General features: G+C 41.2%; 1 protein-coding gene across 2 annotated transcripts; it reads left to right on the top strand.

Moving 5' to 3' along the window:
- Positions 1-298: 298 nt before the first annotated feature.
- LOC124405550 (zinc finger SWIM domain-containing protein 8 homolog) lies at positions 299-10,804 on the top strand. Of its 2 annotated transcripts, none has more exons than XM_046880557.1 (20): positions 299-429; positions 1,168-1,367; positions 1,498-1,808; positions 1,916-2,342; positions 2,485-2,733; positions 3,111-3,404; positions 3,555-4,178; positions 4,283-4,459; positions 4,665-4,851; positions 5,376-5,484; positions 5,598-5,754; positions 5,827-6,026; positions 6,147-6,639; positions 6,769-6,897; positions 6,983-7,202; positions 7,355-7,665; positions 7,848-7,970; positions 8,132-8,496; positions 8,669-8,818; positions 8,966-10,804. In XM_046880557.1, exons 2-20 carry the CDS (start codon positions 1,200-1,202, stop codon positions 9,030-9,032), a joined length of 4,761 nt encoding a protein of 1,586 aa, XP_046736513.1. In that variant the 5' UTR covers positions 299-429; positions 1,168-1,199; the 3' UTR covers positions 9,033-10,804. The 2 variants fall into 2 exon arrangements, with proteins under 2 accessions (XP_046736513.1, XP_046736523.1); XM_046880567.1 differs by having other exon boundaries at positions 5,358-5,484; positions 7,872-7,970.
- The last annotated feature ends 16,688 nt before the right edge of the window (positions 10,805-27,492 follow it).

The following is a 27,492-nucleotide window of genomic DNA, read 5'->3' as shown; positions in this document are numbered from 1 at the left end:
TAACTATATTTCATACGATTTTTATCCTAAGTGCTGTTCATTTATTTGAGTTTCCGTCCAACGTTGACTCTGTAATGGATGAATGATTCAACTCCAATTAACGTTTGTAACCTGTCTATAACGAAGTGGATTCGCGGTTTGACTAACATTCAACTTTCGTACTTTCGTTAATTTCAGAGGGTCAGACGGTGCCGACGTTGTGCGAATTATCGGCAAGATGCGTCGCTTCGCATATTCCCTTCGAGTTGGTGGAACACGTTTATCCACCGGTACCAGAACAACTTCAACTGAGGATAGCGTTTTGGAGTTTCCCCGACAACGAAGAGGATATCCGCCTCTATTCCTGTCTCGCCAATGGGAGCGCCGACGAGTTTCAACGCGGGGACTATCTCTTCCGTACCAAGAGTGTCAAGGATCCACTTCAAATTGGTAAGTGATATTCTACCGTATCTTGTTACCTTTTGATTAATCCGGGGGCTCCATCCTCTCATCGTATCCTGTGAGAATGAAGCTCATGGTGATAATGTGGAAACTATCAGCTTACCAGAAGACCTATTTTTTATATCTGCAAGTGTCATATCAAGTTATACTGCCACTTCGCAAAATATGAATTAATAATGATGATAGTAATAATAATATATGAATATATGATGTATGAATAACAAGCAGTGTTCGTAGGAAAGTAGAATTGGGAATATTTACTCTGATCACTTTTCCTACGGCATCTGCGGGCAATCTGTCATTTGTCACTTCGTGAAGGTTCAGTGGGTAATGGTGACCTCTATCATCATGTGGCACAGCCTCTAATTTTCCTTCCCACTTGCTGATTGACACTGCAATTGATATTGACCTCACCCAATGTCCCAGAAGTCTTGGAACGTGCTTCAATAACTCGTGAATCATTTAAAAAATCTACCCCCATTATAAACCTGATATTATTATTATTGTCACACAAAGTATGAAAGTTTATCGAAATGAAAGATCATGGTCACGTCAGAGCTGTTCTATAAAGATCACTGCTCTTGTTTGGTAAATCCACGTAATTTTAGTCTGATTCTGAAAAGGGTATCTAATTGGGTTTCCTTCAATAGAGTTAATGCATGGTATTTTGAAATAATAATTAATTTTTACCACTGCTTAACATTTTGTTTTTTTTTCACTGCGCAGGCTTTCATCTGAGTGCCAGCGTCAGTGCGCCAATGGGAGCAAACGTTCAAAATTTACCAACCGTTATGGCTGCTCGTACTCAGTACAATGTGGCTGTGACGTTTGATAGGCGGCGTATCACATCGTGCAATTGCACATGCTCTTCAACGGCATACTGGTGTTCACATGTAGTTGCAGTTTGTTTGCATAGAATACATCTGGTAAGTTGATTTTTCTTGTTTTTAGTGATTTGATTGGTACCTTTTATGAATGTGGGCATATTTTGATTTTTAAGAGAATCTGTTAACTAGGAGAAGAGTGAGAAATCAAAATTTTATCTCAATGTTACAGCCAACTCACGTATGCTTGAGAGCACCTGTGAGCGAATCTCTGTCCAGGCTGCATCGTGAACAACTACAGAAATTTGCTCAATATCTTATTAGCGAACTGCCACAACAAATCCTTCCCACTGCTCAGCGTCTTTTAGATGAACTTTTATCAGCGCAACCAAGCGCTATAAACAGCTATTGTGGCGCACCCGATCCCACTGCTGGAGCGTCCGCTCATGACCAAACTTCCTGGTACTTGGATGAAAAAACATTACATGATAATATCAAAAAAATTCTCATCAAATTTTGTGTGCCTGCTCCAATAGTTTTCAGGTATATAAAAGATTTAATAATCGTCTAATTTTACTTCAAGAATATATGATGATTGACTTATCGTTCACTCATTTTTCAACTAATGTGCAACGGCTGTATTTTTACAGTGATGTGAATTATCTAAGTACTACAGCCCCTCCGGCTGCTGCAGAATGGTCATCTCTATTGCGACCGTTAAGGGGTCGTGAGCCAGAGGGGATGTGGAATCTTCTTTCAATAGTCAGAGAAATGTTTAAAAGAACAGACAGAAACGCTATACCACTCCTTGAAATAATTACGGAAGAGTGTATGGCTTGTGAACAAATTCTTGTGTGGTGGTTTAACACCAAAGTTGCCCTTTCAAATGGTACTGGACATGGAGGTGGAAAACATGGCAATATGAACAGCAATGCGTCACAACATGCGTGTTCCTCGCTCTGTGATGAGATAGTTGTTCTGTGGAGGTTAGCGGCGTTAAATCCTGGGCTATCTCCGTCTGAGAGGGAAATGCTTCATGGTCAGTTCACAGCGTGGCATATGAAAATAATTGACAAGGTATGATTTTTAACTCACTTGCATTTTCACTTCATATTGAAATTAAAACGTCTTCCTTCAAAGATTTTGTTATTTCATCACATATTTTTTAATAACATTAATCGTAATTTTTTGTCATACCTTGCAATACTTTTTTTTCCAGATAACAAAAAGTCGAGGTAGCTCAGTGTCACATAACTCACACAATAGGAATAATAGTAGCATTCAGAATTCCTTAAGAACAGATCTTGAGGTATTTACAGGATTTAAACCAGCGCTAGAAGCTTGTTATCTAGATTGGGAAGAATACACACTTCCTGGGATCACGTATACTGCTGGGAGTAACCCTATGTACCACTGTCCATTCACGTGTTTCAGACATGCGGGAGACGCAAGGACAGAAGTTAATCAAGTTAGTAAAAAAAAAAAAAAAAAAAAATGAGTAAAAAGTACCTAGCTCTTAGCTGTTTTCAGAAAAGTTGCATTTTATTTTTTATTATTTCACCTCTCTTAATTTCGGTTTAGTTAATTTTGAAGTGGCCACTACTTATTGTGTTATGAATAGATTACTTTTAAATCTATTCGTAGCAAAACAATCGTAATAGTCGACAGTTGCAAGGTCTATAGCAACATGATGCATTCATGTAACACTATCATTTTGCAACACGTTGATAAACTTGACCATTATTTCAGAAATTAGTGACATTATTTAACCTGTTTAATGATCATAAATCTCTGTAAAAATTTTAGCATTTACCTGTAATGATGGAAATAAACTATTGTTCACAGGTAAATTCAAGTCCTGCGGTTCTGAATTGTCAACCGCCAACGTCTCACCATCATGGTAGAAGACCGCTCAGCTTGGGATTGGTAGAATTCAGTTACATGGATAGAAGGCGGTTGAATCCACGAGAGTTTCCTGGATTATGTTCCAGAAATGCTGGAGACGGAAACAGAAGCAGCGTTAGTTCAGAGGGATTTTGTGAAAATTATACGGACATGCCAGAGACACCAGAACCACAGGCAGTTCTTGTCAGACGAGGTTGCGCTCAGTTAAACAACTGTGGAGATACAGATTCGCAGGTAGAAATATTATTGTTAATTTTTCATTGAGATTTTGGTAGTCTTGCAGATTTATGTTGACATCATTCTTATGCTTTAAAAAAAAAGAGAACTCTAATAACAAAAAAATGTATCACATGTTTAATTTGAGGTGATTATATTATTCAACAGGAAGGTGGTGGCAGTGAATCGTCATCTAGTAGCAACGCCAGTCTAAACCACGCTCAAAGTTTGGATAAGCACCGCTCAAATGCGTCGTCCGAGACGCACAGTGATAGTAGTGATAGTAGTAACAGTAAAACAGTTGAAACAAATCATAGGCCAAGTTTAGTCGAGTATTGCAATGAACCAGTGGCAAGTACTTCACGCGGTGTTGTACCTAAGCATAATGTTGTGAAAAGTGGCCCAGACTCAGATCTCGAAAAGGATCCATCGAGAAGACCATCCAAGGATGAGAGTTTGTCATCAAGCAGCGACAGCCCATCCGGGGATGAGTACAACGTGTATTATTATGACCCAAAAACACCAGTAGCTAATGGAGGCGCGAGCAATAAAGACTTAAAGAACGAAACACTTGCTATTAGTTCTGCAAATACTAGTACAGTCTTAGGCAATTTAAAGAAGACCGAGGATCCATGGGATATACTCTTCGCCAGAGCTGAGGGACTCCACGCTCACGGTCATGCAAGGGAAGCATGTATTCTTGGCGTTCAGCTTGCCGAAGAATTATTAGCTAATCCACCTGACCTAATGATCGAGGTACCACCTCTGCCAGTTAAAGGAAAAAGGAAAAAGGTGAACTCACGTAGATACTGAAATTTCTAACCAGACAAAACAATTAACAGATATTGAGCATAGAATGGTAATATAATTGGTTAAAATTCTTTTACCTGTTGCAGCAACAAATCAATCCTGCCTCGCACCAACTCACCTGCTTGGCATCTGCGACGTTAGCAAAATGCGGTTTCCTCTGTACGGTGCTTGCTGAAAATTCTGAACATCACAATTTGGCATTTAGAGTTGGATTATTCGGACTTGAAATGGCCAGACCTCCAGCAAGCACGAAGCCTCTTGAAGTAATTTATTGCTAACTTAAGTGACCATGTTTCATGACGTTTCACTCACGGTGGAAAAATCTCCCCAATTGACTGACTCAACTACCTTTCATTATAAAAATACCTATATTCTAGTCATCATGATAACTATTACCTGCAATATTTTTGCAAAGCAACTTACTACCTAAGCTTTATTTTATTTTATTTCTGTATGTCCATAATCCAGGTCAAGTTAGCCCATCAAGAAAGTGAGTTGGTAGGCTTACTGAAAAGGATACCACTGTCTCCTTCTGAACTGGCTATGGTTAGACAGAGAGCAGAGCAACTGAGAGATGGAGTATTACGGTCCAGAGGTCATGCCTTATTGCCAATTATGTTGGCCAGCTTCATCTTTGATGCACTCAACATTTCAAGTACTGTTACATTTACTACTTTTCTTTTTTGTTTGAACATGTGTTACAGGTTATGCGTCTTTGTCGAAGGGTGTAGATTACGAAACTTGGGTTTGGTGGCTTAGTCAGATTTAATTCGTTGTTCGTGCATCTTCAATACATAACAGTATTGTACCGAAAAATGTTTAGTAAAAAAAAAAAAATAATAACAAGTTGCATAAACCGATGTTAATTCGAAGCAGTTGATGATAGAATTTTCCTGTCTGAAACTACCTAGGTTGGAACAGGAATATATCTCGTCACATAATATGTATACATGCAGCCAGTATGTCTGTGATCAACATGCGAATGATAATTTTTTTCACATTGCTTGCATTTACTCAACCTGACTGTTGCACTTCACAGTACATTATATCATGTTTACGTGTTAGCCGTTAGAATGCAATTAAATTCACCTTTTCAGAACTGAAAGTGTTAATAATTATCTTTCGTAAATAACTACTAAATAAGATGGGAATGATTCGCAGGACTGAAACTGCCCACAGACGTAGACGAGAACCTCGGATTTGACGCAGCCGTCGCAGCTCTTGGATTGAAGGCGAATGTCAGCGAAGCAGACCATCCCCTACTATGCGAAGGGACACGGAGGCAAAGGTATTATTCATACGTCGCATGACAACCTTATAACTCAATACTACATTTATTATAAAAATTTGTGTTCCGTTTTATAACAATGCTTTGCATAATACAATTTTCGACATTTACAGAGGGGATCTGGCTATAACTTTGTTGGTGCACTACAAGGATATACCGATGAAGGTGGCACGAATAATGGATAAATTACTGGACCGTGATGTTCATCAACTGATAAAATCACCTATACTTAGCAGTTATTACTCCTCTAATCCTCCTACAAAGAGTCAGGTAAAAGTATTAAATGTTCAAAATATTGCGCAAAACTTTTGCACGTCATTTTCTTACAATTTTTCTTTTAAGATGACCGGTTTCCGATGTGAGGAAGCTCGTGCTTCTCCTCTCACTGGAATTGAAACAACTGGTAATGGAGATGGTGCTCTTGGAGCAAATAGCAGACCCCATAGTAGCACTAGCGCAGAAATTGAAAATGGAATGAGTACGTTAGCAGTCCAGCCACAAACAGCTCAGCAGCAGGCACCAGCAAGAAGTAAAGAGACTCGGTGAGAACTTTGTATCACTCTAATGCCAATTTCAAGACGGAATTATTATTTTCTTGCCAGCGAAAACAAATTTTTTGTATTTTCCTTCACCTTGACACTGATGTATATGATAATTTTCAGTTTCAAGGGCAAACGGGCCTATCCGTCGATTCCCAATCAGCCTTCAGAAGCCGGAGCGCACTTTATGTGTGAACTTGCTAAGACAGTTTTGGCAAAGGCTGGGGGTAACAGTGCCACTTCATTATTTACTCAGGCCTCTACTAGCCAGAATCATCACGGACCACACAGGGCTCTTCACATGTGTGCCTTCCAACTTGGACTCTATGCCCTCGGTCTACACAATTGCGTTAGTCCAAATTGGCTGAGTCGCACGTACTCGAGTCATGTCTCTTGGATAACTGGTCAAGCAATGGAAATTGGCGCTCCTGCTATATGGTTCCTTATCGATAGTTGGGAGGGACACTTGACTCCTCCAGAAGCTGTCAGTATAGCTGATAAGTCTTCCAGAGGAAGTGATCCCAATATGGTTAGAGCCGCTGCCGAATTAGCTCTGTCATGTCTGCCGCATGCGCATGCTCTCAATCCAAACGAGATACAGAGAGCTATTTTGCAGGTAAATTGAGAAATCTCGAAACTAAGTGCTTCATTTTCCGTTCAAAAATCTTGGCTGTTCACGTTAATGTATCTCAGCCAAATAAAATAGATTATAGAAAGAGATTACAATTTTATATCGTTGTTTCAGTGCAAGGAACAAAGTGATCTCATGCTAGAGAAAGCTTGTATAACTGTCGAAAATACCGCCAAAGGTGGCGGAGTTTATCCAGAAGTATTGTTCCAAGTAGCCAAATACTGGTATGAATTGTATCTAAGGGTAAGTTATTGAGAAGGCTTTAATATGTCTTATTTTACTGTGTCAGGTAATTTGGATACTTAATTAGACAGTTTCACATTTTCAGCATACTCCTGGTGGGGAACAGCAGGAAGAAATTCCGCACGATCCTTTGCAATTAGATCCAAGTGGAGCTCTGCTTGTTGAATCTGGACCTCCTATGGACTTGGTTACCGGTCAAGTAATACCAGGTCCAGCTCAGGCAGTTGTTGTGACAAGTACTCAGCCACCACCACCTCAGCCATATCCAAGCGCGCATCCATCTATTACAACACCTGCTCCGCTGGGTAATATATTACATGTTTGTCGGTTTAATTTTTCTGAAGGAATTGCATAAGTTCTTGAAGGTACTTCCCAAACGTTTATACCTATATTCACTCAACTATGAGGACAAGAATTTGACTAAATATCATTGTTGAAACTGTTGTTTCATGTTCAGGGGTTGGAACACCATATACTGTAGCTCCGTACAGCTTTGTACACCGTTTTCACCATCATCTTCCGGCATTTGGTGGGCCAATGCCTCCACACAGAGTTGCGTTACCTCCACCACCTTCTCATATGCAGATGTTCCATCCCATATTTTCTCCTCATCCTGGACATCCTCAGCATCCTCGAAACCCAGCTGTTGGTACCCAGCAACCTCTGGTACCTCAATACTATGCCCCACCACCTGTAACGGCTGTTAACGTACAAGCACCACCGGGAACTCATCATATGTTTACTATGCAACAACCGATGCCTGTGAATGTGAGTAACAAATTTATAGGCCTTTATTCTTTACGTTTACTGCTAATGGTGATATGTTTACGGATACCTGTGGTACAAACAACACTTGCAATTAGCTTTATGTACCAGTATTGTTTCCACTTATCACTTGCTTCCTAATGAAACTTTAAACGAACAGTCAAAGTTAAAATCTATTCACAAAGGTCTTATACTTTCACCAGGTTCAGTCTGGAGTAGCGGGACCACTTCCTGGTCAGAACGGTCTACCTGGTCCAACTTTGGTCCAAGCTCAACCTATCATATCAACTGTTAGAGCCCAACCACAGGTAAGGTCATCGATTTCCACTGGTATGTGTTGATGTACAATGGATAGTATGAAATAATTACCTGACACAATTTTAGATTTGCAAAAGAGACCGCCCAGGTTTTGAATTATACAAACTGCAAATTTTTTGACTTCTTTTTATAATTATTTTAATTTTTCTAGGTCCATAGACAGAGTCAACCTTTCAGTCCACAGCAGCTGCGAGCATTGGTAGCTGCTTATAGGGTTGGTATGTTGGCTCTGGAGACATTAGCTCGAAGAGTACATGATGACAGGCCACAAGCCAAGTATGCTCGAAATCCACCATATGGAGAAGATGTAAAATGGCTCCTTCGTGTTTCTAAACGCCTCGGTAACCAGTATCTCCACCAACTCTGCATTTGCACAGTAAACAGCATCGTCAGTCCTTTCGTTCTTCACGACGTTGCACTCGAGGCTGCTCACTATCTTGCTAGAAGCAATCCAACCCTAGTTTTACAGCATTTGAGATCAGCCCTTGCTCCGCTCGTTCACAAATGTCAGCAAATGTTAGTAATTTCTGTATTTCATATTTTTAAGTACTTGCTTCTCTGTTAAAGTGGAATCCTAGCGAAAAAATGAAGATCTTATTTTTGGTTTGCTATGATCGATTTAATTATTCAAGTATCTCAATATAACTGAATATTACACAATTATTCAAACAATTAACTTAAATCTTAGGTATATCCAGTGTATGCATCAGAAGCTTTATCATCTAGCAGCAGGGGATTATGAAGATTTTGTAAGTGTTGTATGCGCAGCAAGAGCCGCATTCCAAATCACCCCTGAAGGGCATACTCAATTTAAAGAATGGCTGCAGTCCATTAGAAGGTAAGGTCAAAAGAAGTCACTATTGAAAAATGTTGAAAATATCTTTCGTTATTAATTGAATCTGAAGGCTAATTGTGCTTATTTCAAAACCAAAAGTGCTAGTATTAAAAATCATATCCCATTTTCCGACGGTTCATTTGATCACAGATCAAAGTCCTGCAAAAAGGATTTGTGGGCGCAAATCAACGCGGCACTACAACAGAATGGCAAATGACACAGAGCGGAGCCAGGTGTGACATGGCTCACCCATCACTCTCATCCCCGAACAACAGCGGTCTTACTACAACACCCGCAAACTCATCTTTGCCATCCTCACTCCCAAAGTATCGTCTGTGTGCACGGATTAACTACTATGAATAAATTCCCATGGGACAAAATTTCTGTCCCGTGTATCATTGAGGAACCCTGTCACCCTGAAGGAATGATCTCAGGTTTGTCATTTCCGCACGAGAGTTCAGAAAATCCCACCAATCCGGATTCCGATCCTCGGGATGAACAGATCAGTTGATTATTCTAAGCTTATATATGGTTGAATTAGTAGTATACTAGAACGGGTTTTGAATGAGATCTATGAGTAACTTTATTTCATATTTAATACAACTTGGGTGACAGGAGTTTAAAGCATCTGAAAAGCTGCTCGAGTGTTGGCGGATGCGTAAATAAACTGGGCGTAAATTTAACGGCTGCTAGACTTTTCATTTTATTGAAAAGTGGTAAGTTGAACAAGTTATTGAAAGTTTTATGTTAAAATATTCTCAAACAAAACCTTTTTACATGAAGGTATTGTTTGGCGAATATGTATAAACATGTCATTGAATTTAATTCATTCTGCCTATGAGCATTTTATATCGTGAAATTAGTTATCCTCAAACACTATTAAATTATCAGTGGAGAATTGGATGCAAGTAACACATCATAAAATTTGAATTCAATAATATTTGCGACTGGAATGTATCCTTATAATAATATCTGCGAGAATTCGAGCGTATGAATATACAAATAGAGTATTGGAGAACATTTCTGAATGTCATTACTCGTTATAGTATCAATTGCGATCGATAAATTCATTATAATTTGCAATCTACGCGTCAAACGGATGCTATTTTAGTAGGAGTGCTCTCTAAATAAACGAGCGTTAATATTCTTTTGTATGAAAAGAATCACGTTTCTAAATAAACGTCATAGATGTTTTTACTTTGTAATCGGAAAAGCATAGCGAAAGGTTAATACTTTGATATTATTAGATATGTGTTTCAAAAACACTACTCAGGAGATATTCATTCGTCTCTTCAAGTCCCGTTATTTCAGTTTTCGTAATTTCCTACTTGTTTGGAAACATTCAGGTTTAAAAACAATGTGAGCAAAGAAATAAGGAAAAAAGAGAAATTACTAATAGGTTGAAAATACTCACCTATTCATGATTGAGAACCATAGAAATAAGAGCTTTGAGCGCAACCTCAAAGTGTTGTGACTGTGTAACAGACCGATCTGGCAAATTGTTATTCAACTTATTGAAAATATAGGCCTGGAACTACACATCATTCACGGAGAAAATCATCAAAATGAAAATCATTTATTTTAGTTAGAATATCTTTAGCTTCAATTAGGTAGAAAATTTTATTTCGAATATAGATAGGATGAATTCTTGTGTCTTGTTTTATTTTTGTAAACAAGTAAAATTTTTTAATATTAATAGCATCTATTTATATAATAATACGATATCATCCACATGTAATAGACGATATGTACTTTGTATGTAAAATTGAAACAGACAAAATTTTCTCGGATTCTTCCTTCCTTATATGGCAATCACACTTTTCATTTTCGATTACCACTTATCACTTATAGAGTATAATAAAACAGATATTATACACATTAATAGCATCTTCGTTTGTCACTACATACCGACAATCCATACACAAAATGATCTCTGTAATTTTTAAATTAAAGTAATTTGAAATATAAATAAAAAAAAGTGAAATCAAAGCTAATACTGGTAAACTACATGATCACTTAATAATCCTCTGTCCTTATGGCTATTTTTCGTCTTCCGTAGTCTCGAAACAGTCAAAAATATGATAGTTTTCGGTATTTTCTTCGCATTTTCTCAACTATTGGCCCTACGATGTTCTAGATGTCGCTATCGGGTGTCTCATGTAACAATTAGTTATTGTTCGGTTCAAAAATCAATTATGACTAGTGAATGAACGATCTTTCGTTGCAAAGATCGCTGAAAAAAACGTTGAGCCCTTTGGTTTTTTGCTGGAAATTCCGACGATATTGGAGGATGTTGCAAACGATTTTTTCATGCACTATACCGACGTAATGTTGGAGAGAAATCGATCAAGCACCAAACAATGCGCTGCGAGCAACGAATCGAAAATTACAGCCAAAAAACGAAAGACGTATTCTATCGATTTTTCCGTTGCTGGTTTTTACGTCGTCATTTCTCTGCTGTTGGTCCTATGCTCTTTTTGTTGTGTTTTCTGAGTTTCTGGACGTCCAATTATTCAATAAAAGGTCATACAAATCGGTTCCGGAACGAAAAATTCTCGGCTCCAAAAATGACCAAGAAAGTAACCCCTTTGGATTTTTAGCGAAAATTTCGAAGACTTTGAAAAGTGCTGCAATTAATTCTTTAGGGCACTATTCCGACGTAATTTTGCGAGAGAAATCGATTAAGAGCAGTCCCAATACGCTGCGAGCAACGGATCAAAAGTTACAGCCAAAAAACTGCAGATTTTTATCGTCATTTCTCTGCTCTTGGCCCTACGCTTTTTCTACTGTGTTTTTTGAGTTCCTGGGGTTCCAATTAGCCGAAAAACGGTCATACAAATCAATTCGGAGACCAGAAATTTTCGGCTCCAAAAATCGCAAAAAAAGTAAGGCTAACCCCTTTGGATTTTTGGCGAAAATTTCGACGACTTTGAAAAGTGCTGCAATTAATTTTGTAGGGCCCCGTTCCGACGTAATTTTGCGAGAGAAATCGATCAAGCGCAGTCCCAATACGCTGCGAGCAACGGATCAAAAGTTACGGCAAAAAAACTGCAGATTTTCATCGTCATTTCTCTGCTGTTGGTCCTACGCTTTTTTCACTGTGTTTTTTGAGTTCCTGGGGTTCCAATTAGCCAAGGAACGGTCATACAAATCAATTCGGAGACCGGAAATTTTCAGCTCCAAAAATCGCAAAAAAAGCAAGGCTAACCCCTTTGCATTTTTGGCGAAAATTTCGACGACTTTGAAAAGTGCTGCAATTATTTCTTTAGGGTACTATTCCGACGTGATTTTGCGAGAGGAATCGATCAATCGCAGTCCCGATACGCTGCGAGCAACACCTGCAAAGTTACAGCCGAAAAACTGCAGATTTTCATCGTCATTTCTCTGCTGCTGGTCCTAGGCTATTTTTCATGTGTTTTCTGAGTTCCTGGGCGTCGAATTAGTCTAAAAAGCGTCATACGGATCGATTCCCAGACAAAAGATTTTTCGGCCAAAAAAAATCCAAGGCTAACCCCTTTGCATTTTTGGCGAAAATTTCGACGACTTTGAAAAGTGCTGCAATTAATTCTTTAGGTTACTATTCCGACGTGATTTTGCGAGAGGAATCGATCAATCGCAGTCCCGATACGCTGCGAGCAACACCTGCCAAGTTACAGCCGAAAAACTGCAGATTTTCATCGTCATTTCTCTGCTGCTGGTCCTAGGCTATTTTTCATGTGTTTTCTGAGTTCCTGGGCGTCGAATTAGTCTAAAAAGCGTCATACGGATCGATTCCCAGACAAAAGATTTTTCGGCCAAAAAAAATCCAAGGCTAACCCCTTTGCATTTTTGGCGAAAATTTCGACGACTTTGAAAAGTGCTGCAATTAATTCTTTAGGGTACTATTCCGACGTGATTTTGCGAGAGGAATCGATCAATCGCAGTCCCGATACGCTGCGAGCAACACCTGCAAAGTTACAGCCGAAAAACTGCAGATTTTCATCGTCATTTCTCTGCTGCTGGTCCTAGGCTATTTTTCATGTGTTTTCTGAGTTCCTGGGCGTCGAATTAGTCTAAAAAGCGTCATACGGATCGATTCCCAGACAAAAGATTTTTCGGCCAAAAAAAATCCAAGGCTAACCCCTTTGCATTTTTGGCGAAAATTTCGACGACTTTGAAAAGTGCTGCAATTAATTCTTTAGGGTACTATTCCGACGTGATTTTGCGAGAGGAATCGATCAATCGCAGTCCCGATACGCTGCGAGCAACACCTGCAAAGTTACAGCCGAAAAACTGCAGATTTTCATCGTCATTTCTCTGCTGCTGGTCCTAGGCTATTTTTCATGTGTTTTCTGAGTTCCTGGGCGTCGAATTAGTCTAAGAAGCGTCATACGGATCGATTCCCAGACAAAAGATTTTTCGGCCAAAAAAAATCCAAGGCTAACCCCTTTGCATTTTTGGCGAAAATTTCGACGACTTTGAAAAGTGCTGCAATTAATTCTTTAGGGTACTATTCCGACGTGATTTTGCGAGAGGAATCGATCAATCGCAGTCCCGATACGCTGCGAGCAACACCTGCAAAGTTACAGCCGAAAAACTGCAGATTTTCATCGTCATTTCTCTGCTGCTGGTCCTAGGCTATTTTTCATGTGTTTTCTGAGTTCCTGGGCGTCGAATTAGTCTAAAAAGCGTCATACGGATCGATTCCCAGACAAAAGATTTTTCGGCCAAAAAAAATCCAAGGCTAACCCCTTTGCATTTTTGGCGAAAATTTCGACGACTTTGAAAAGTGCTGCAATTAATTCTTTAGGGTACTATTCCGACGTGATTTTGCGAGAGGAATCGATCAATCGCAGTCCCGATACGCTGCGAGCAACACCTGCAAAGTTACAGCCGAAAAACTGCAGATTTTCATCGTCATTTCTCTGCTGCTGGTCCTAGGCTATTTTTCATGTGTTTTCTGAGTTCCTGGGCGTCGAATTAGTCTAAAAAGCGTCATACGGATCGATTCCCAGACAAAAGATTTTTCGGCCAAAAAAAATCCAAGGCTAACCCCTTTGCATTTTTGGCGAAAATTTCGACGACTTTGAAAAGTGCTGCAATTAATTCTTTAGGGTACTATTCCGACGTGATTTTGCGAGAGGAATCGATCAATCGCAGTCCCGATACGCTGCGAGCAACACCTGCAAAGTTACAGCCGAAAAACTGCAGATTTTCATCGTCATTTCTCTGCTGCTGGTCCTAGGCTATTTTTCATGTGTTTTCTGAGTTCCTGGGCGTCGAATTAGTCTAAAAAGCGTCATACGGATCGATTCCCAGACAAAAGATTTTTCGGCCGAAAAAAATCCAAGGCTAACCCCTTTGCATTTTTGGCGAAAATTTCGACGACTTTGAAAAGTGCTGCAATTAATTCTTTAGGGTACTATTCCGACGTGATTTTGCGAGAGGAATCGATCAATCGCAGTCCCGATACGCTGCGAGCAACACCTGCAAAGTTACAGCCGAAAAACTGCAGATTTTCATCGTCATTTCTCTGCTGCTGGTCCTAGGCTATTTTTCATGTGTTTTCTGAGTTCCTGGGCGTCGAATTAGTCTAAAAAGCGTCATACGGATCGATTCCCAGACAAAAGATTTTTCGGCCAAAAAAAATCCAAGGCTAACCCCTTTGCATTTTTGGCGAAAATTTCGACGACTTTGAAAAGTGCTGCAATTAATTCTTTAGGGTACTATTCCGACGTGATTTTGCGAGAGGAATCGATCAATCGCAGTCCCGATACGCTGCGAGCAACATCTGCAAAGTTACAGCCGAAAAACTGCAGATTTTCATCGTCATTTCTCTGCTGCTGGTCCTAGGCTATTTTTCATGTGTTTTCTGAGTTCCTGGGCGTCGAATTAGTCTAAAAAGCGTCATACGGATCGATTCCCAGACAAAAGATTTTTCTGCCAAAAAAAATCCAAGGCTAACCCCTTTGCATTTTTGGCGAAAATTTCGACGACTTTGAAAAGTGCTGCAATTAATTCTTTAGGGTACTATTCCGACGTGATTTTGCGAGAGGAATCGATCAATCGCAGTCCCGATACGCTGCGAGCAACATCTGCAAAGTTACAGCCGAAAAACTGCAGATTTTCATCGTCATTTCTCTGCTGCTGGTCCTAGGCTATTTTTCATGTGTTTTCTGAGTTCCTGGGCGTCGAATTAGTCTAAAAAGCGTCATACGGATCGATTCCCAGACAAAAGATTTTTCGGCCAAAAAAAATCCAAGGCTAACCCCTTTGCATTTTTGGCGAAAATTTCGACGACTTTGAAAAGTGCTGCAATTAATTCTTTAGGGTACTATTCCGACGTGATTTTGCGAGAGGAATCGATCAATCGCAGTCCCGATACGCTGCGAGCAACACCTGCAAAGTTACAGCCGAAAAACTGCAGATTTTCATCGTCATTTCTCTGCTGCTGGTCCTAGGCTATTTTTCATGTGTTTTCTGAGTTCCTGGGCGTCGAATTAGTCTAAAAAGCGTCATACGGATCGATTCCCAGACAAAAGATTTTTCGGCCAAAAAAAATCCAAGGCTAACCCCTTTGCATTTTTGGCGAAAATTTCGACGACTTTGAAAAGTGCTGCAATTAATTCTTTAGGGTACTATTCCGACGTGATTTTGCGAGAGGAATCGATCAATCGCAGTCCCGATACGCTGCGAGCAACACCTGCAAAGTTACAGCCGAAAAACTGCAGATTTTCATCGTCATTTCTCTGCTGCTGGTCCTAGGCTATTTTTCATGTGTTTTCTGAGTTCCTGGGCGTCGAATTAGTCTAAAAAGCGTCATACGGATCGATTCCCAGACAAAAGATTTTTCGGCCAAAAAAAATCCAAGGCTAACCCCTTTGCATTTTTGGCGAAAATTTCGACGACTTTGAAAAGTGCTGCAATTAATTCTTTAGGGTACTATTCCGACGTGATTTTGCGAGAGGAATCGATCAATCGCAGTCCCGATACGCTGCGAGCAACACCTGCAAAGTTACAGCCGAAAAACTGCAGATTTTCATCCTCATTTCTCTGCTGCTGGTCCTAGGCTATTTTTCATGTGTTTTCTGAGTTCCTGGGCGTCGAATTAGTCTAAAAAGCGTCATACGGATCGATTCCCAGACAAAAGATTTTTCGGCCGAAAAAAATCCAAGGCTAACCCCTTTGCATTTTTGGCGAAAATTTCGACGACTTTGAAAAGTGCTGCAATTAATTATTTAGGGTACTATTCCGACGTGATTTTGCGAGAGGAATCGATCAATCGCAGTCCCGATACGCTGCGAGCAACACCTGCAAAGTTACAGCCGAAAAACTGCAGATTTTCATCGTCATTTCTCTGCTGCTGGTCCTAGGCTATTTTTCATGTGTTTTCTGAGTTCCTGGGCGTCGAATTAGTCTAAAAAGCGTCATACGGATCGATTCCCAGACAAAAGATTTTTCGGCCGAAAAAAATCCAAGGCTAACCCCTTTGCATTTTTGGCGAAAATTTCGACGACTTTGAAAAGTGCTGCAATTAATTCTTTAGGGTACTATTCCGACGTGATTTTGCGAGAGGAATCGATCAATCGCAGTCCCGATACGCTGCGAGCAACACCTGCAAAGTTACAGCCGAAAAACTGCAGATTTTCATCGTCATTTCTCTGCTGCTGGTCCTAGGCTATTTTTCATGTGTTTTCTGAGTTCCTGCGCGTCGAATTAGTCTAAAAAGCGTCATACGGATCGATTCCCAGACAAAAGATTTTTCGGCCGAAAAAAATCCAAGGCTAACCCCTTTGCATTTTTGGCGAAAATTTCGACGACTTTGAAAAGTGCTGCAATTAATTCTTTAGGGTACTATTCCGACGTGATTTTGCGAGAGGAATCGATCAATCGCAGTCCCGATACGCTGCGAGCAACACCTGCAAAGTTACAGCCGAAAAACTGCAGATTTTCATCGTCATTTCTCTGCTGCTGGTCCTAGGCTATTTTTCATGTGTTTTCTGAGTTCCTGGGCGTCGAATTAGTCTAAAAAGCGTCATACGGATCGATTCCCAGACAAAAGATTTTTCGGCCAAAAAAAATCCAAGGCTAACCCCTTTGCATTTTTGGCGAAAATTTCGACGACTTTGAAAAGTGCTGCAATTAATTCTTTAGGGTACTATTCCGACGTGATTTTGCGAGAGGAATCGATCAATCGCAGTCCCGATACGCTGCGAGCAACACCTGCAAAGTTACAGCCGAAAAACTGCAGATTTTCATCGTCATTTCTCTGCTGCTGGTCCTAGGCTATTTTTCATGTGTTTTCTGAGTTCCTGGGCGTCGAATTAGTCTAAAAAGCGTCATACGGATCGATTCCCAGACAAAAGATTTTTCGGCCGAAAAAAATCCAAGGCTAACCCCTTTGCATTTTTGGCGAAAATTTCGACGACTTTGAAAAGTGCTGCAATTAATTCTTTAGGGTACTATTCCGACGTGATTTTGCGAGAGGAATCGATCAATCGCAGTCCCGATACGCTGCGAGCAACACCTGCAAAGTTACAGCCGAAAAACTGCAGATTTTCATCGTCATTTCTCTGCTGCTGGTCCTAGGCTATTTTTCATGTGTTTTCTGAGTTCCTGGGCGTCGAATTAGTCTAAAAAGCGTCATACGGATCGATTCCCAGACAAAAGATTTTTCGGCCAAAAAAAATCCAAGGCTAACCCCTTTGCATTTTTGGCGAAAATTTCGACGACTTTGAAAAGTGCTGCAATTAATTCTTTAGGGTACTATTCCGACGTGATTTTGCGAGAGGAATCGATCAATCGCAGTCCCGATACGCTGCGAGCAACATCTGCAAAGTTACAGCCGAAAAACTGCAGATTTTCATCGTCATTTCTCTGCTGCTGGTCCTAGGCTATTTTTCATGTGTTTTCTGAGTTCCTGGGCGTCGAATTAGTCTAAACAGCGTCATACGGATCGATTCCCAGACAAAAGATTTTTCGGCCGAAAAAAATCCAAGGCTAACCCCTTTGCATTTTTGGCGAAAATTTCGACGACTTTGAAAAGTGCTGCAATTAATTCTTTAGGGTACTATTCCGACGTGATTTTGCGAGAGGAATCGATCAATCGCAGTCCCGATACGCTGCGAGCAACACCTGCAAAGTTACAGCCGAAAAACTGCAGATTTTCATCGTCATTTCTCTGCTGCTGGTCCTAGGCTATTTTTCATGTGTTTTCTGAGTTCCTGGGCGTCGAATTAGTCTGAAAAGCGTCATACGGATCGATTCCCAGACAAAAGATTTTTCGGCCAAAAAAAATCCAAGGCTAACCCCTTTGCATTTTTGGCGAAAATTTCGACGACTTTGAAAAGTGCTGCAATTAATTCTTTAGGGTACTATTCCGACGTGATTTTGCGAGAGGAATCGATCAATCGCAGTCCCGATACGCTGCGAGCAACACCTGCAAAGTTACAGCCGAAAAACTGCAGATTTTCATCGTCATTTCTCTGCTGCTGGTCCTAGGCTATTTTTCATGTGTTTTCTGAGTTCCTGGGCGTCGAATTAGTCTAAAAAGCGTCATACGGATCGATTCCCAGACAAAAGATTTTTCGGCCGAAAAAAATCCAAGGCTAACCCCTTTGCATTTTTGGCGAAAATTTCGACGACTTTGAAAAGTGCTGCAATTAATTCTTTAGGGTACTATTCCGACGTGATTTTGCGAGAGGAATCGATCAATCGCAGTCCCGATACGCTGCGAGCAACACCTGCAAAGTTACAGCCGAAAAACTGCAGATTTTCATCGTCATTTCTCTGCTGCTGGTCCTAGGCTATTTTTCATGTGTTTTCTGAGTTCCTGGGCGTCGAATTAGTCTAAAAAGCGTCATACGGATCGATTCCCAGACAAAAGATTTTTCGGCCAAAAAAAATCCAAGGCTAACCCCTTTGCATTTTTGGCGAAAATTTCGACGACTTTGAAAAGTGCTGCAATTAATTCTTTAGGGTACTATTCCGACGTGATTTTGCGAGAGGAATCGATCAATCGCAGTCCCGATACGCTGCGAGCAACATCTGCAAAGTTACAGCCGAAAAACTGCAGATTTTCATCGTCATTTCTCTGCTGCTGGTCCTAGGCTATTTTTCATGTGTTTTCTGAGTTCCTGGGCGTCGAATTAGTCTAAACAGCGTCATACGGATCGATTCCCAGACAAAAGATTTTTCGGCCAAAAAAAATCCAAGGCTAACCCCTTTGCATTTTTGGCGAAAATTTCGACGACTTTGAAAAGTGCTGCAATTAATTCTTTAGGGTACTATTCCGACGTGATTTTGCGAGAGGAATCGATCAATCGCAGTCCCGATACGCTGCGAGCAACACCTGCAAAGTTACAGCCGAAAAACTGCAGATTTTCATCGTCATTTCTCTGCTGCTGGTCCTAGGCTATTTTTCATGTGTTTTCTAAGTTCCTGGGCGTCGAATTAGTCTAGAAAGCGTCATACGGATCGATTCCCAGACAAAAGATTTTTCGGCCGAAAAAAATCCAAGGCTAACCCCTTTGCATTTTTGGCGAAAATTTCGACGACTTTGAAAAGTGCTGCAATTAATTCTTTAGGGTACTATTCCGACGTGATTTTGCGAGAGGAATCGATCAATCGCAGTCCCGATACGCTGCGAGCAACATCTGCAAAGTTACAGCCGAAAAACTGCAGATTTTCATCGTCATTTCTCTGCTGCTGGTCCTAGGCTATTTTTCATGTGTTTTCTGAGTTCCTGGGCGTCGAATTAGTCTAAAAAGCGTCATACGGATCGATTCCCAGACAAAAGATTTTTCGGCCGAAAAAAATCCAAGGCTAACCCCTTTGCATTTTTGGCGAAAATTTCGACGACTTTGAAAATTGCTGCAATTAATTCTTTAGGGTACTATTCCGACGTGATTTTGCGAGAGGAATCGATCAATCGCAGTCCCGATACGCTGCGAGCAACACCTGCAAAGTTACAGCCGAAAAACTGCAGATTTTCATCGTCATTTCTCTGCTGCTGGTCCTAGGCTATTTTTCATGTGTTTTCTGAGTTCCTGGGCGTCGAATTAGTCTAAAAAGCGTCATACGGATCGATTCCCAGACAAAAGATTTTTCGGCCGAAAAAAATCCAAGGCTAACCCCTTTGCATTTTTGGCGAAAATTTCGACGACTTTGAAAAGTGCTGCAATTAATTCTTTAGGGTACTATTCCGACGTGATTTTGCGAGAGGAATCGATCAATCGCAGTCCCGATACGCTGCGAGCAACACCTGCAAAGTTACAGCCGAAAAACTGCAGATTTTCATCGTCATTTCTCTGCTGCTGGTCCTAGGCTATTTTTCATGTGTTTTCTGAGTTCCTGGGCGTCGAATTAGTCTAAAAAGCGTCATACGGATCGATTCCCAGACAAAAGATTTTTCTGCCAAAAAAAATCCAAGGCTAACCCCTTTGCATTTTTGGCGAAAATTTCGACGACTTTGAAAAGTGCTGCAATTAATTCTTTAGGGTACTATTCCGACGTGATTTTGCGAGAGGAATCGATCAATCGCAGTCCCGATACGCTGCGAGCAACATCTGCAAAGTTACAGCCGAAAAACTGCAGATTTTCATCGTCATTTCTCTGCTGCTGGTCCTAGGCTATTTTTCATGTGTTTTCTGAGTTCCTGGGCGTCGAATTAGTCTAAAAAGCGTCATACGGATCGATTCCCAGACAAAAGATTTTTCGGCCAAAAAAAATCCAAGGCTAACCCCTTTGCATTTTTGGCGAAAATTTCGACGACTTTGAAAAGTGCTGCAATTAATTCTTTAGGGTACTATTCCGACGTGATTTTGCGAGAGGAATCGATCAATCGCAGTCCCGATACGCTGCGAGCAACACCTGCAAAGTTACAGCCGAAAAACTGCAGATTTTCATCGTCATTTCTCTGCTGCTGGTCCTAGGCTATTTTTCATGTGTTTTCTGAGTTCCTGGGCGTCGAATTAGTCTAAAAAGCGTCATACGGATCGATTCCCAGACAAAAGATTTTTCGGCCAAAAAAAATCCAAGGCTAACCCCTTTGCATTTTTGGCGAAAATTTCGACGACTTTGAAAAGTGCTGCAATTAATTCTTTAGGGTACTATTCCGACGTGATTTTGCGAGAGGAATCGATCAATCGCAGTCCCGATACGCTGCGAGCAACACCTGCAAAGTTACAGCCGAAAAACTGCAGATTTTCATCGTCATTTCTCTGCTGCTGGTCCTAGGCTATTTTTCATGTGTTTTCTGAGTTCCTGGGCGTCGAATTAGTCTAAAAAGCGTCATACGGATCGATTCCCAGACAAAAGATTTTTCGGCCAAAAAAAATCCAAGGCTAACCCCTTTGCATTTTTGGCGAAAATTTCGACGACTTTGAAAAGTGCTGCAATTAATTCTTTAGGGTACTATTCCGACGTGATTTTGCGAGAGGAATCGATCAATCGCAGTCCCGATACGCTGCGAGCAACACCTGCAAAGTTACAGCCGAAAAACTGCAGATTTTCATCCTCATTTCTCTGCTGCTGGTCCTAGGCTATTTTTCATGTGTTTTCTGAGTTCCTGGGCGTCGAATTAGTCTAAAAAGCGTCATACGGATCGATTCCCAGACAAAAGATTTTTCGGCCAAAAAAAATCCAAGGCTAACCCCTTTGCATTTTTGGCGAAAATTTCGACGACTTTGAAAAGTGCTGCAATTAATTCTTTAGGGTACTATTCCGACGTGATTTTGCGAGAGGAATCGATCAATCGCAGTCCCGATACGCTGCGAGCAACACCTGCAAAGTTACAGCCGAAAAACTACAGATTTTCATCGTCATTTCTCTGCTGCTGGTCCTAGGCTATTTTTCATGTGTTTTCTGAGTTCCTGGGCGTCGAATTAGTCTAAAAAGCGTCATACGGATCGATTCCCAGACAAAAGATTTTTCGGCCAAAAAAAATCCAAGGCTAACCCCTTTGCATTTTTGGCGAAAATTTCGACGACTTTGAAAAGTGCTGCAATTAATTCTTTAGGGTACTATTCCGACGTGATTTTGCGAGAGGAATCGATCAATCGCAGTCCCGATACGCTGCGAGCAACATCTGCAAAGTTACAGCCGAAAAACTGCAGATTTTCATCGTCATTTCTCTGCTGCTGGTCCTAGGCTATTTTTCATGTGTTTTCTGAGTTCCTGGGCGTCGAATTAGTCTAAAAAGCGTCATACGGATCGATTCCCAGACAAAAGATTTTTCGGCCAAAAAAAATCCAAGGCTAACCCCTTTGCATTTTTGGCGAAAATTTCGACGACTTTGAAAAGTGCTGCAATTAATTCTTTAGGGTACTATTCCGACGTGATTTTGCGAGAGGAATCGATCAATCGCAGTCCCGATACGCTGCGAGCAACACCTGCAAAGTTACAGCCGAAAAACTGCAGATTTTCATCGTCATTTCTCTGCTGCTGGTCCTAGGCTATTTTTCATGTGTTTTCTGAGTTCCTGGGCGTCGAATTAGTCTAAAAAGCGTCATACGGATCGATTCCCAGACAAAAGATTTTTCGGCCAAAAAAAATCCAAGGCTAACCCCTTTGCATTTTTGGCGAAAATTTCGACGACTTTGAAAAGTGCTGCAATTAATTCTTTAGGGTACTATTCCGACGTGATTTTGCGAGAGGAATCGATCAATCGCAGTCCCGATACGCTGCGAGCAACACCTGCCAAGTTACAGCCGAAAAACTGCAGATTTTCATCGTCATTTCTCTGCTGCTGGTCCTAGGCTATTTTTCATGTGTTTTCTGAGTTCCTGGGCGTCGAATTAGTCTAAAAAGCGTCATACGGATCGATTCCCAGACAAAAGATTTTTCGGCCAAAAAAAATCCAAGGCTAACCCCTTTGCATTTTTGGCGAAAATTTCGACGACTTTGAAAAGTGCTGCAATTAATTCTTTAGGGTACTATTCCGACGTGATTTTGCGAGAGGAATCGATCAACCGCAGTCCCGATACGCTGCGAGCAACACCTGCAAAGTTACAGCCGAAAAACTGCAGATTTTCATCGTCATTTCTCTGCTGCTGGTCCTAGGCTATTTTTCATGTGTTTTCTGAGTTCCTGGGCGTCGAATTAGTCTGAAAAGCGTCATACGGATCGATTCCCAGACAAAAGATTTTTCGGCCAAAAAAAATCCAAGGCTAACCCCTTTGCATTTTTGGCGAAAATTTCGACGACTTTGAAAAGTGCTGAAATTAATTCTTTAGGGTACTATTCCAAAGTGATTTTGCGAGAGGAATCGATCAATCGCAGTCCCGATACGCTGCGAGCAACACCTGCAAAGTTACAGCCGGAAAACTGCAGATTTTCATCGTCATTTCTCTGCTGCTGGTCCTAGGCTATTTTTCATGTGTTTTCTGAGTTCCTGGGCGTCGAATTAGTCTAAAAAGCGTCATACGGATCGATTCCCAGACAAAAGATTTTTCGGCCAAAAAAAATCCAAGGCTAACCCCTTTGCATTTTTGGCGAAAATTTCGACGACTTTGAAAAGTGCTGCAATTAATTCTTTAGGGTACTATTCCGACGTGATTTTGCGAGAGGAATCGATCAATCGCAGTCCCGATACGCTGCGAGCAACACCTGCAAAGTTACAGCCGAAAAACTGCAGATTTTCATCGTCATTTCTCTGCTGCTGGTCCTAGGCTATTTTTCATGTGTTTTCTGAGTTCCTGGGCGTCGAATTAGTCTAAAAAGCGTCATACGGATCGATTCCCAGACAAAAGATTTTTCGGCCAAAAAAAATCCAAGGCTAACCCCTTTGCATTTTTGGCGAAAATTTCGACGACTTTGAAAAGTGCTGCAATTAATTCTTTAGGGTACTATTCCGACGTGATTTTGCGAGAGGAATCGATCAATCGCAGTCCCGATACGCTGCGAGCAACATCTGCAAAGTTACAGCCGAAAAACTGCAGATTTTCATCGTCATTTCTCTGCTGCTGGTCCTAGGCTATTTTTCATGTGTTTTCTGAGTTCCTGGGCGTCGAATTAGTCTAAAAAGCGTCATACGGATCGATTCCCAGACAAAAGATTTTTCGGCCAAAAAAAATCCAAGGCTAACCCCTTTGCATTTTTGGCGAAAATTTCGACGACTTTGAAAAGTGCTGCAATTAATTCTTTAGGGTACTATTCCGACGTGATTTTGCGAGAGGAATCGATCAATCGCAGTCCCGATACGCTGCGAGCAACATCTGCAAAGTTACAGCCGAAAAACTGCAGATTTTCATCGTCATTTCTCTGCTGCTGGTCCTAGGCTATTTTTCATGTGTTTTCTGAGTTCCTGGGCGTCGAATTAGTCTAAAAAGCGTCATACGGATCGATTCCCAGACAAAAGATTTTTCGGCCAAAAAAAATCCAAGGCTAACCCCTTTGCATTTTTGGCGAAAATTTCGACGACTTTGAAAAGTGCTGCAATTAATTCTTTAGGGTACTATTCCGACGTGATTTTGCGAGAGGAATCGATCAATCGCAGTCCCGATACGCTGCGAGCAACACCTGCAAAGTTACAGCCGAAAAACTGCAGATTTTCATCGTCATTTCTCTGCTGCTGGTCCTAGGCTATTTTTCATGTGTTTTCTGAGTTCCTGGGCGTCGAATTAGTCTAAAAAGCGTCATACGGATCGATTCCCAGACAAAAGATTTTTCGGCCAAAAAAAATCCAAGGCTAACCCCTTTGCATTTTTGGCGAAAATTTCGACGACTTTGAAAAGTGCTGCAATTAATTCTTTAGGGTACTATTCCGACGTGATTTTGCGAGAGGAATCGATCAATCGCAGTCCCGATACGCTGCGAGCAACACCTGCAAAGTTACAGCCGAAAAACTGCAGATTTTCATCGTCATTTCTCTGCTGCTGGTCCTAGGCTATTTTTCATGTGTTTTCTGAGTTCCTGGGCGTCGAATTAGTCTAAAAAGCGTCATACGGATCGATTCCCAGACAAAAGATTTTTCGGCCAAAAAAAATCCAAGGCTAACCCCTTTGCATTTTTGGCGAAAATTTCGACGACTTTGAAAAGTGCTGCAATTAATTCTTTAGGGTACTATTCCGACGTGATTTTGCGAGAGGAATCGATCAATCGCAGTCCCGATACGCTGCGAGCAACATCTGCAAAGTTACAGCCGAAAAACTGCAGATTTTCATCGTCATTTCTCTGCTGCTGGTCCTAGGCTATTTTTCATGTGTTTTCTGAGTTCCTGGGCGTCGAATTAGTCTAAAAAGCGTCATACGGATCGATTCCCAGACAAAAGATTTTTCGGCCGAAAAAAATCCAAGGCTAACCCCTTTGCATTTTTGGCGAAAATTTCGACGACTTTGAAAATTGCTGCAATTAATTCTTTAGGGTACTATTCCGACGTGATTTTGCGAGAGGAATCGATCAATCGCAGTCCCGATACGCTGCGAGCAACACCTGCAAAGTTACAGCCGAAAAACTGCAGATTTTCATCGTCATTTCTCTGCTGCTGGTCCTAGGCTATTTTTCATGTGTTTTCTGAGTTCCTGGGCGTCGAATTAGTCTAAAAAGCGTCATACGGATCGATTCCCAGACAAAAGATTTTTCGGCCGAAAAAAATCCAAGGCTAACCCCTTTGCATTTTTGGCGAAAATTTCGACGACTTTGAAAAGTGCTGCAATTAATTCTTTAGGGTACTATTCCGACGTGATTTTGCGAGAGGAATCGATCAATCGCAGTCCCGATACGCTGCGAGCAACACCTGCAAAGTTACAGCCGAAAAACTGCAGATTTTCATCGTCATTTCTCTGCTGCTGGTCCTAGGCTATTTTTCATGTGTTTTCTGAGTTCCTGGGCGTCGAATTAGTCTAAAAAGCGTCATACGGATCGATTCCCAGACAAAAGATTTTTCTGCCAAAAAAAATCCAAGGCTAACCCCTTTGCATTTTTGGCGAAAATTTCGACGACTTTGAAAAGTGCTGCAATTAATTCTTTAGGGTACTATTCCGACGTGATTTTGCGAGAGGAATCGATCAATCGCAGTCCCGATACGCTGCGAGCAACATCTGCAAAGTTACAGCCGAAAAACTGCAGATTTTCATCGTCATTTCTCTGCTGCTGGTCCTAGGCTATTTTTCATGTGTTTTCTGAGTTCCTGGGCGTCGAATTAGTCTAAAAAGCGTCATACGGATCGATTCCCAGACAAAAGATTTTTCGGCCAAAAAAAATCCAAGGCTAACCCCTTTGCATTTTTGGCGAAAATTTCGACGACTTTGAAAAGTGCTGCAATTAATTCTTTAGGGTACTATTCCGACGTGATTTTGCGAGAGGAATCGATCAATCGCAGTCCCGATACGCTGCGAGCAACACCTGCAAAGTTACAGCCGAAAAACTGCAGATTTTCATCGTCATTTCTCTGCTGCTGGTCCTAGGCTATTTTTCATGTGTTTTCTGAGTTCCTGGGCGTCGAATTAGTCTAAAAAGCGTCATACGGATCGATTCCCAGACAAAAGATTTTTCGGCCAAAAAAAATCCAAGGCTAACCCCTTTGCATTTTTGGCGAAAATTTCGACGACTTTGAAAAGTGCTGCAATTAATTCTTTAGGGTACTATTCCGACGTGATTTTGCGAGAGGAATCGATCAATCGCAGTCCCGATACGCTGCGAGCAACATCTGCAAAGTTACAGCCGAAAAACTGCAGATTTTCATCGTCATTTCTCTGCTGCTGGTCCTAGGCTATTTTTCATGTGTTTTCTGAGTTCCTGGGCGTCGAATTAGTCTAAAAAGCGTCATACGGATCGATTCCCAGACAAAAGATTTTTCGGCCAAAAAAAATCCAAGGCTAACCCCTTTGCATTTTTGGCGAAAATTTCGACGACTTTGAAAAGTGCTGCAATTAATTCTTTAGGGTACTATTCCGACGTGATTTTGCGAGAGGAATCGATCAATCGCAGTCCCGATACGCTGCGAGCAACATCTGCAAAGTTACAGCCGAAAAACTGCAGATTTTCATCGTCATTTCTCTGCTGCTGGTCCTAGGCTATTTTTCATGTGTTTTCTGAGTTCCTGGGCGTCGAATTAGTCTAAAAAGCGTCATACGGATCGATTCCCAGACAAAAGATTTTTCGGCCAAAAAAAATCCAAGGCTAACCCCTTTGCATTTTTGGCGAAAATTTCGACGACTTTGAAAAGTGCTGCAATTAATTCTTTAGGGTACTATTCCGACGTGATTTTGCGAGAGGAATCGATCAATCGCAGTCCCGATACGCTGCGAGCAACACCTGCAAAGTTACAGCCGAAAAACTGCAGATTTTCATCGTCATTTCTCTGCTGCTGGTCCTAGGCTATTTTTCATGTGTTTTCTGAGTTCCTGGGCGTCGAATTAGTCTAAAAAGCGTCATACGGATCGATTCCCAGACAAAAGATTTTTCGGCCAAAAAAAATCCAAGGCTAACCCCTTTGCATTTTTGGCGAAAATTTCGACGACTTTGAAAAGTGCTGCAATTAATTCTTTAGGGTACTATTCCGACGTGATTTTGCGAGAGGAATCGATCAATCGCAGTCCCGATACGCTGCGAGCAACACCTGCAAAGTTACAGCCGAAAAACTGCAGATTTTCATCGTCATTTCTCTGCTGCTGGTCCTAGGCTATTTTTCATGTGTTTTCTGAGTTCCTGGGCGTCGAATTAGTCTAAAAAGCGTCATACGGATCGATTCCCAGACA

This window comes from Diprion similis, chromosome 1 (genome assembly GCF_021155765.1).
Source record: "Diprion similis isolate iyDipSimi1 chromosome 1, iyDipSimi1.1, whole genome shotgun sequence".
Lineage (NCBI taxonomy): Eukaryota > Metazoa > Arthropoda > Insecta > Hymenoptera > Diprionidae > Diprion > Diprion similis.
This window is presented reverse-complemented; position numbering and strand designations above follow the sequence as displayed.